The following is a 10,981-nucleotide window of genomic DNA, read 5'->3' as shown; positions in this document are numbered from 1 at the left end:
TACCACTGCCGAGCCTATAAGGATGCTGCAGGTTTTTCCTCCCAAGGTGGAGAACCTTGCATTTTTCAGCATTAAACACCATCGGGTTCTCGTCCGCCCATTTGCTGAGCCTGTCCAGTTCAGCCTGAATCGCCCTCCTGTCTTCTGCTGTGGATGCTGTGCCCCAAAGTTTGGTATCATCGGCAAACTTGGCCAGTTCACTTCTGACTCCAATGTCCACATCATTAATGAAGATGTTGAACAATGTATGTCCAAATAAATCCTGGTTATCCATTTATTTGAAGTAAGCATAACAGTAAAAATGTCAGATGAAAAAATAAATCAAGTTTTATAACATTACTCATTACTTCTAATCAAAATCGAAAAAGCTAATAGTATGAAACCTACCGTGTATATGGTTCACAGCTGGTTTTTAACAAAGACAGAAGAACTGGGTAATGTTCATTACTGCAGTTATCAAGAGCCTCTTTGTACAAGTATGACAGCAATTTCACTCCCTGAAAAAAACAAACACATCTTAATTTTTGGACAGGAAAATGCAATTTATTCTTGATAATAAAAGATTCACAAAATACACATTATGTGGCCATTTTAACTAAATATAGACGGTTTGCTTATGGTCCAATTTGGGTAGGTGAAAAACACCTGAAGAAATGGTGCAGGTAGGTGACATCCCTTCAACTGATTAAGTTTTTTTGGAATCTTCAGTATTCTTACTAGATCCTGGGGTGCTTCAACAGCCCTAGATGGCAACTTCCCTACTGCAAGTCAACTTCACCTCCATTATCCTTGTATTTATCATTTCAATATACTGGACTACTGTTATGCAGCCTATCTAGGACTGCACTTCTCTGTCACAGAAACTTAAGGTAGTATAGAGTGCAACAGCCTGTTCAGATTACATCAAACAAAAGGTATATTATACCAGTGATCACTGTAAAGATCTTACTTCCAATCAACTTCTAAGCATATTTTGAGAAATTGGTTTTGAACTGTAAATCCTTTTCTTAACTTGCTCCTGGATAGCAGCTACCCTTTTGCTTTATTAGTTGAGTTTACTAGAATAAAAATTCCAAAACTTAAAACAGTTGTGGACTAACAGCAGGGCAGTCTCATTGGAGAGACACAGAACAGAAAGTGTACATACCATATTCTAATGGAAAGGCATGCATGTATTCACCTCAATTCCTTTTCTATTCATCAGAGAGGGTTTAAAGCAGGGGTTGGGTGTTTTTGTTTTTTTGTTTTTTTGTTTTTTTTACAGTTTTGTTTTTGATGCTCCATTTGGCTTCGCAGATGGTTTTAGTAAGGTTGGAGTGTTGTTGTAGCCATGGTCATCCAAAAAGTGAGGAAAGGTGAGACTCTTTTGTTGCATCTTTTATTGGACCATTGCACCCTACAAACCTCTGTATATATGAAACCCATGGAGTACCATACATACCATTCACAAAGACAGCAACCACAAGAGTTGCACTAAGAAACTATAATCTACAGTCGAGCTCTCAGATCTCCTCAGAGTATATGTGGTGGTAACAGTCACAACATCCATTTCACCAGCCTGAAAAATACTTTACCTGGCAAGGATGCTCCAGAAAAGAAACAGATTGTCTATATAAATGAGCTACACAATTAGCCTATAATAACCTACTACAATACAGAAAGAAAACTCCCACTGATCACACTCCCCTGGTTGTTACACACCATCCCACACTGGAGTCTATAAGAAGGATCATCAAACAATTACAGCCTATAGAAGAAAAAAGATGCTTGAGGAAGCATTCCCAGCTCTCATCTCTTAGCCTTCAAGCAACCCTCAAACCTGGCCCAACTCATCATCAGAAGCAAACTCCCATCCAATCAACAGATTTCTTATGGGACACAACCCTGCCTCAATAATAACAGAACCTGTCAACATCTCCTACATCACAACAGTGAATGCCCCTCACAATATAACAACTAACACACATCATGGAATGTGGCATATTCCTTTCAGTGTACTAGATGCCCCCATGGAAACTGTGGGTGAAACTAGACAGGAACTGTGCACCAGAATGAACTCTCACAGAAGAGCTATTAAGGGCAGACACACACGAACACCAGTTGGAACACATTTGTCACAGAACAACCACTCCTTCTTTCACCCCACACCTTTTGTGCTCAAAAGGAATTTACAGATAATGTAACTCAAATATAACAAGAAGAATAAAATCAATAATCACCATAGGAAATGAAACACTGGCACCTCCACTGATCCCCAGAGCAGCATTTCCTATGCCACAGAGTTCAGCTAAATACCTATATGGAAAGACAAAATAAAATGCATAAGACACTTGTGGTGTCAAGAAGTGGTCATAGCTCTTAATGAAATGAGACACACATGGATGACACGTGGCAACCCTTCTGCATTATCAAAGTTATAACAGGTGTAGCAGGGGAAACAGCGGAAAACAATATTCCAAATTAAACCATAGAAGGAATTTTGATAAATGAGCTACGACAAACAAAATTTTATTGAGCTAGTAGGTAAAACGATCTAACTTCAATGTAGATAACTGAGCCTTTCTTTACACGTCTTCCTTATTGACTTCTAGAATTTAAAAAACTTTAAAAAAAATAAGAAACTGAAAACTAAAAAACTGTATAGGGAGGAATGTCCAACAGTGTCTATTGATAAAGAAGAAACTAGACTGGATTTTTTTATTCCTACAAAGGTTTATTATTATTTTACCTTAACTGACGCCCTAATTTTCTGAAGAGAAAGCTAATTGTTAGAAGGCTTAAAGTAGAAGGTGTTGACAACACACATGCTCTGTAATACTGGAGGTACTTTCTCAGACCACTTGTGAATGCCTAGTAGAAGAAAACACAATGACAAAACTTTATTAAAATTATCAGTGCTCTGTTTAGGTTCAAAGATATCATATTGCATGTATAGTAAGATAAATTTACTGCATTATCACTTATCCACATTATCATAGGAAAGTATGTCCAATTTCAATGACTACTTAAGGAAAAGGATAGTGAGATATTCTTCTTCCTGTTATTATTTTTGATCTGTATGGAAAACCTGTTAATGGGAGTTGAGTATTCAGGAGGGAACATGTCAATAAAATCATTTATATTTTCATAGTTATACACAAGGTAGTATTAACAAAAAATCTGCTTTCAAAAAAGTTAACTAACATTGCCCCTGACCACACATAGATAAATCTGAACATTGCTAGATCTAATTAATGCTTGGAGAAACAACAGACAGTAAGCAATTCCAAAATATATCAAATAAAGACTATTAAAAGGGATTATTTCATTTGTTTTTGGTTGGTCTAAAAGTACTTTGTCGTGTAAGAAAGCTAGTATCATGCTTAATATATTAACTTTAAACTATTTAGAAATAGTCCTGAATTTAAGAAACAGCTGTCTCTATTTTCCAATATAACAGTATATTAAGGTTATTTCTTCACTACTAAGGTGACTTGAATCCCAGCTCTTTGAAAAGCCCTATTTCTTTCAACAATGCTCCACACTGGCAGAGCTCACTGCACAATCAGGGTCTATGCCAGCAATTCTCAACTAGGGTACCATGGCAGCCTAGGTTACCACGAGACCCTTTCAAGGGTGTGGTGCTGTGCCACTTAACATTAGCACTGTTATTTGTGCAAATACTTATACATAGTTCACAAAATAAACCCGGAGATTTCAAACAGAAATCCATAGTTTCAAAAACATTCTGACCTGTCATGGTCTTTGCACCAAAAGAATTGCTCTGTTATTTTTCATAATCAAAAAATGAGTGAAAGCTAAGAGCTGGCATTTTCAGAGGGGTGTGTCTCACATCTAAAAAGGTGGAGAAATACTGGTTTATGCCAACAGTAGCCAGTAATATCTGATCTAAATGTTCACATCCAACATGCATCAGACTTCAGCAGAACACAGCAAATTAAGTGTCAAACACAGAACCCAGCAACGCCAGCTTTATGTCAAATGAAGACCATAATTTTCTTTATCTAAAATAACTAATTTATTCAGCTAAAATTATTTTACCAACAAGTCTATGGGTATAGTACCTGGAATACCAGTCCTCTCTTGTATGAAGAGTCTAAGATTGGCTGAAGAGAGAAACGACTCAGTCGTGTGTAACAGGTTCCATATTCAGCAACTTCTGATAGGAGATTGTTCATGCTTTCAGGTGATGTTCCAGATACATATACCCCCTCCTTTATCACAAACATCTGAGCAACCTAAAATGGAGCAAAAAGGGAGACAAGTGATTTCACAACTACACATTTCTTTTAAAGTAAATACCCAATTCAGCTCACATATGTTGAAAAAGCTCTATACAACAACACAGATTTACAATTCAGATATTACAGTAACTGGAACTAACACCTATGATGGCACGGCAAATAGATTTGATTTAGTACAATCTCCAGAAGAAAACTAAAGCATTAATGTTTTGAAATGCATAAAAGAAACCTGTTGCCTAATTTTCTGATCATAAACAACAGCTCTGCAGATATTATTCTAGTAACTTATTCTTATTTCCAAAATCTGTTAATTTATTTCCTAAAAAACCTATTTTTTGTTACTTTAGTTTACTGGTAAAAAGTGTCTTCTGTAAAGTGTAAAAGAACACTGGAATTATTTGTAAACAATACCAATAAAAATGACATTTTGAATGAAGTGTATTTATTTTTCTTGCAGCAGTCTCTAACACAAATCATGAGATCTGATGTGACTAAGTACTATGATTCTCACCTGGTTAAGTGAAAATGTAGCAGACACCACACCAATAAGAACATTCAAGACATCCTTAACTAGTTCGGATTCTTTCATTAACACTAGTTGAGGAAGCTGAAGGATGGTATTACTAAATAGCTGTAATTCCCCTTCTCGAAGTCTGTAAAATTTATCAAAAGCTTCTCTCCCAGCTTCTGTAAGGTATGGCTCCTCTTTCTTACCAGGTGGGCTGTGTCAAAATAAACACAAAACGTTAAAAAGATGATATCATAAAAAGAAGTCAACTTTCCTTTCACTATCAACATGAATCCATTCTTAATTGTCATATTTTTCAGAGTACAGAAATATTCTAGAGAATTTATGAAACAGCCACATGCTTTCTAGCAATCCCCTAACTATAAACACCTGGTAAATGACATTAAGCCAATAACAGTGGTGTAGGTTGTAGCCATGTTGGTCTAAGGACATAAGCGGACAAGGTTCTTTGGGTGAATCTGATATCTTTTATTAGACCAACTAAATAGCTAGAGAACAATTTTTAAGCAAGCCTTCAGGTTCAAAAACCCTTTGTCAAGCTAAGGAAGTTTCTGCAGTTAATGTGCGCTCTTCCTGGATGGAATGAAAAGTAAAAAAGCCAGAGGCTGGTCCTGTATGCATAGGACCAGGGGACTAGGTTTAAAAGTCTGCTTTTTAAGTGCAACAGGGTGTTGTGAAAGTATTCCACCTATACTAAACATTAAATTTTGGTAGCATCCACTCTTTGGTAGCATCCACAGGCACTATCACTCACTTTGGAACATGCAGTTCATGTCTTTTAAGACTTTACATTCTTAAAGGGGGCAAACAAGACTGCTCTGACCCATGCATGATGGCATGGAATACTTCACTGCTTTCTGGGCAAAGGAAAAGGATCAGAGTAGAGAAAAACACTTCTGAATCTCAAAACTGCAGGTGGAACAACTTTTGAAATCATTTCAAATACAACAATAAGGGGATTTATAGACATGGTCCAGGAGGTGGAGGTGAGCATGCTTCAATTAACAAAGCTCTGACAGTTGCACTAATTAAAGGTGCCTGGAGCATCACATGTATCATCATCCCTGTGCTAAAAAATGCTGGCAGGGCACTTTGAACTAAAGCTCATTGAATGAGTGTTAGTTTAAAGCACCCTGCTGCCATTTTTCAGTGCAGGGATGCTGATACATGTGACACTGGAGTCTGCTAGAACACTAGCATTTCCACACTCTGGCAACTCAATTAATGTAGTCTGCTCCAATGTGCTGGAATTACAGCGCATTGGAGCAGCCTCCCTGCATATGTGTAAGTGCCCTGAGACACCATTAAATCCAAAAAATTTACAGTCAGGATCTTTCCAATAACCAGGCACAACATAATGGAGTTTAAGGAGGACCTCGGCATAACCTGCTTTTCTCTGCATCTAGAATGAAGTGCCTGGGAAGTTTTTATACAAGTCTCTCTTCTAAGAATGTTTGGCACATAATAGTCAAAGCAACTCAGTATTGTGTATTTGTTTCCAATTAAAAACTTTTATAAATGACTCCTCCTTGGATTACACATAAAAGAAAACTTATTAAAAATCCCATGATGTTTTGTGCAATTATGGGTTTCAGTGTTTTTCAGGATACTGCAAATTCAATTCCTTCTCTCTTGAACCTGTATATGGCTGCGGATATAGAATTTTGCTATTTCCAAAATGTACAGTGACATGTACTAGAAATTTAAAGAAAGGAAAAATAATTTTGGGAACAACCCTCACGCACAACTAGCAGGCACAATACCTAAAACATCTAAATCATCTTTTAACTTGCCCAAGGTAAAGCAGGAGGACAAGGACACTGTCAATATCCTGTCATTGAAAGGACAGAAGTAATTTGTTAAAATAGATGCAAGAGATCCAACAGAGGGCCATGCTCCCCACTACAGAAGGCAACTGTCTGCCCTGCGCTCTGTACCCCACGCTCCCCACCCCAATCCATGACAACCTGACTGTGTATAAAATTGACAGATTTCATAGATTTCAAGACACTCAGGCTGGAAGGAATCCAGGAGGATCATCGAGTCCAGCCCCCTGCCCCACAGGCAGGAAGTCAGCAGGGATCATAGGATCCCAGCAAGATAAACATCCAAATGTGTCTTCAAGGCGTTCAAAGTGAGTGCTTGAACCACCTCTGGCAGCAGTCTATTCTAAACCTTGGGGACTTGGACAGTAAAGAAGTTCTTCCTTGTGTCCAGCCTGAACTGGTCATGGAGGAGTTTGGACCGTTTGATCTTATCATCCCTAGGGGCACTCTAGTGAACAGGTATTCCCCCAGATCCTGGTGAACAGCCCTGATAAACTTATAGGTGGCCATCAGATCACCCCTGAACCTGAGCTTTTCCACGCTGAAGAGTCCCATAGCTCTCAGCCTCTCATCATAAGGTGTGTTTCCCTGACCTTTGATCATGCATGTCGCTCTCCTCTGCACTCTCTTCAGCTTCTCCACATCCGTTTTTAAATTGTGGAGCCCAAAACTGGATGCAGTACTCAAGCTGCGGCCTCACCAGGGCCAAGTACAACAGGAGAATGACATCCTGGGATTTGCTTGAGAAGCATCTATGAATGCAAGACAGCATTTTGCTCACTTTACTAGCCACAGCATCACATTGAAGGCTCATGTTCATCTTGTGGTCAATCGTGACTCCCAAGTCCCTTTCATCTGTACTGCTAACCAGCATAGCACTGCCAAGCCTATAAGCATGCTGCAGGTTTTTCCTCCCAAGGTGGAGAACCTGGCATTTTTCGGTGTTAAACACCATCAGGTTCTCGTGCACTCATTTCATGAGCCTGTCAAGTTCTGCCTGGATCACCCTCCTGTCCTCAGGTGTGGATGCTTTACCCCAGAGTTTGGTATCATCGGCGAACTTGGCCAGTCTGCTTCCGACACCAATGTCTACATCGCTGATGAAGATGTTAAAAAGTATATGCCCTAGGACAGAGCCTTGAGGGACCCCACTGGTCACCGTGCACCACCATGATTGACTTCTGTCAACCACCATCCTCTGGGCCCTACCGCAGAGCCAATTCCCCAGCCAGCGGATCGTGGTGAGGTCGAGGCCACAGTTAGCCAGTTTTGCCTAGAGGTGATCATGGGATACCAGATCAAAGGCTTTTTTAAAGTCGAGATATATGACATCAGTCTCTTCCCCCTTGGCCAGGTGATAGATCACCTGGTCATAAAAGGAAATGAGACTGGTCAAGCAAGACCTACCCACAACAAACCCGTGCTGGGTATCCCTCACGATATTGCTGTCAGCTAGTCTGGTAAGGATGGCTTCTCTGATAATCTTTTCAAGACCTTCCCCAGGATACAGGTCAGGCTGATGGGCCTGTAGTTTGCCAGATCTACTTTTCTCCCTTTCTTGAAGATAGGCACTACACTGGCCTTCTTCCAATCTTTAGGGACCTTCACCAGATCACCAGTTCTCGAAGATCCATGCCAGGGGCTGAGCTATGATGTTTGCCAGCTCCCTGAGTACCCTTGGGTGTAAACCATCAGGTTGGCTGACTTGAAGGTATCCAGCCTGTCAGGGTGTTCCTTCACAAGATCAACTTTGATGGAGTGTAAGGAATCTCCCTCACCCGGGCCTCCCTGTTCCGCAGCTGGAAAGGGCATTCCACAGGACTGGTGAAAAACTGATGCAAAATACCTATTTAGCAAGTTTGCTTTTTCCTGGGCATCGGTTGTCAGTTGTCCCAGCTGGTTTAGCAGGGGTCCAATGTTGCCTTTGCTTTTCCTCCAGCTCCCTACATATCTAAAAAAGGACTTTTTATCGTCCTTGATATTTGTAGCTAGCTGGAGTTCCGTCACAGCCTTGGCTTTCCTGGTTTAGACAGGAGTGTGCTGCCATGAGCAGAGGGTTGGACTACATGACTTCCTTTCCAGCCCTATTTTCCTATCATTCTCTGACTAACTTTTTCAGTTAGAAGCAAACAATGGTTTTTTAGACATAAACCACAGACATCTTTTCAGCACTTCTGACAAAAATTAATTTCCCCTGTTTTGCTGCTCTTGTTACAAAAAGTTTAGCTGCCATGTTTGAAAGGCAGTTTATTGAAACTGCAGGACTCGTTTTGTCACATTTGTTATGCAGCATATTGAAATCTTCGTTCTTAAACAGATTACATATTTCTTACTTAAGTAAAATAACTCCCAACTAATACACATACACAAGTAAGTTGCATGATAACTGCATGCATAATATCAGACACTTACTATCCAATTCTTTCCCAGCATCTTCGTTTGCTGGGTCCATATGTAAGCACTGCATCCCAAAGGTCTATGTCTGGAGTCATGCTTGGTTCTGACTGAGAATCAGGAGTCAAATTGGATGCTGACTGGAACCCCTCATCTTCAGATTGGTCTATGCTTTGTGGAACCTGCAAACAATCATGATAATTTGGCTACTGCATACATGTATGCTGCATTAACTGAGTAACATACACTAATACAAAGAAAGTCTACTATCATTTGCAATAAAATGGTTTGATACCATCAACTGTTTTTTCCTCTTGTGATTCTATTCATGACTAATGCAAATCTCCTATAAGTGAGTAGTTTCAGAATCAGTACAGAAAATCAAACTGATATCTGTAACATAAATAACAAAATTCACATCAATTCATGATAATATATCTGTGCCTACAATAGTTAAGAGTATAACTGTTAAACCAAAATACTGATACAACTAGATGAGAATTATTTCACTCCCCCAGGAGCATATTATCAGTTCAGACATTGTAAATGGCCTATAATCTGTAATGCTCCAGAACATCCAAGTTGTAAGGGGTTAATGCACAGTCCCCAGGCTCCTACCTGGCTGTGGCTCCTCCCATCACTATAGCTGCAAGAGCAGCTGGAGTCTCCAGGCTTCAGCCTCCCACCTCCAGCTGTCACTTCCAGCCTTTGCCCCAGGACAGAGGGACAGTGTTGGGAGCTGAAGGTGAGCCTATGGCTATGCCATGGCCTCCCCATGGGGAGGGGTGGAAGGGTGCACAGTGATAGCCAACCAAAAAAATGAAATATTTTGCACAGAGAAAGGTGTAAGCAAATGCTTTAAATATACATCTCTATAACATTTATACTGCTACAAGGAAAGCTTATATTTATTAAAGATTGTTTTGAGAAGGTATATTGGAAGCACTCATACACGCTGAACTAATGTATGTTCATGTGAAAAGAAAATACTTTAGCTGCGTACTTTAATTGCAAGACCAGACAAATCTGCATTGTCAGGTACCGGCGGCAAATCCAGCTTGATGTCCATATCATATGTACGGCTATGGACGAGAGCACCAAAGAGCGAGACGCGCGTTTCCTTCTCAAACTTGTCACCGGCAGGGTAGCTCTGTGAAAACAACCCGATGGCAGGAAGCCCCGTGCCAGGCGCTGCCTCCATTATCTGAAGAGTCTTTTGAATGGTGTCGTGGAACTGACACTCTTCGCTGGCAATGAGCGACTGAATATCGGCTTCGAACACGCTGACGTCGTAGTAGTCGTAACCCTGGTACTTGACATTTCTCCCAACGTACTTGTTGTTGAGGAAATAGTCCTTCTTGGGGGGGAGCAGCTGGGGAGGGCCCGTCCCCGCAAGCTGCACGAGGAGGTCCAGGACGGAGTTCACCTCGATGAAGGGCAAGGCACCTGCTGTTTCCAGCCCCTCCACGAGCGCCTCCAGCCGGTCGGCCTGGGCACCCAGCCCACCCACGCGCAGGTTGAAGGAGAGCATCAGGACCTTGTTCTTCACAGGGAGCCGGGAGCCAGGGGGCGGCGGCTTCCGGGCCTCATCCTGGAACAGGCCGAGGCAGAGAAAGAGCGCGTTGTAGGCCGCTCGCTGTAGGCGCCGCTTGGCCGCACGCTTGCCCACGGCGCGCCCGCCCAGCCGCGCCTCCCACGAGCAGGCGGCCAGGTGCGCCTCGCACAGCTCCGCCACCAACCGTGGGACGCTCTCCATGGCCTCGGGGACCTGCCGCCCCGCGCCGGGCGATGATGTCACTGCGCGCGCGCGCGGCGGGCCGATATCACAGCCCTCCCCCCATTCGGAGCGGCTACAGCCCCGCGCGTGGTGTCGCTCTGATAACGTCATTGCCGCGCAACGAGCCCACGACCTAGCCCCCCCTCAGGCCCTCCCTGCCCCTTCTCGGCCCCCTTTGTACTTCCTCAATTGGCCGGGGGACTCTAGCCTC

The 10,981-nt window shown here is 41.8% G+C and overlaps 1 protein-coding gene across 1 annotated transcript in view; it reads right to left on the bottom strand.

The window, feature by feature from the left end:
• TUBGCP6 (tubulin gamma complex associated protein 6) overlaps positions 1 to 10,766 on the bottom strand; it is a 30,171-nt gene extending 19,405 nt beyond the window's left edge. Inside the window, exons 1-7 of the mRNA XM_019543470.1 lie at positions 9,997 to 10,766; positions 9,012 to 9,175; positions 4,756 to 4,966; positions 4,065 to 4,238; positions 2,729 to 2,850; positions 2,220 to 2,295; positions 388 to 497 (exon numbers count right to left, since the gene is read on the bottom strand). Coding sequence (XP_019399015.1) covers positions 388 to 497; positions 2,220 to 2,295; positions 2,729 to 2,850; positions 4,065 to 4,238; positions 4,756 to 4,966; positions 9,012 to 9,175; positions 9,997 to 10,749 — 1,610 coding nt within the window. The 5' untranslated portion in view covers positions 10,750 to 10,766. The remainder of the gene's footprint in view (positions 1 to 387; positions 498 to 2,219; positions 2,296 to 2,728; positions 2,851 to 4,064; positions 4,239 to 4,755; positions 4,967 to 9,011; positions 9,176 to 9,996) is intronic.
• Positions 10,767 to 10,981: the final 215 nt, after the last annotated feature.

The sequence above is a fragment of the Crocodylus porosus genome, unplaced genomic scaffold, assembly GCF_001723895.1.
Source record: "Crocodylus porosus isolate Cpor-Errol unplaced genomic scaffold, CroPor_comp1, whole genome shotgun sequence".
Taxonomy (NCBI): domain Eukaryota; kingdom Metazoa; phylum Chordata; order Crocodylia; family Crocodylidae; genus Crocodylus; species Crocodylus porosus.
This window is presented reverse-complemented; position numbering and strand designations above follow the sequence as displayed.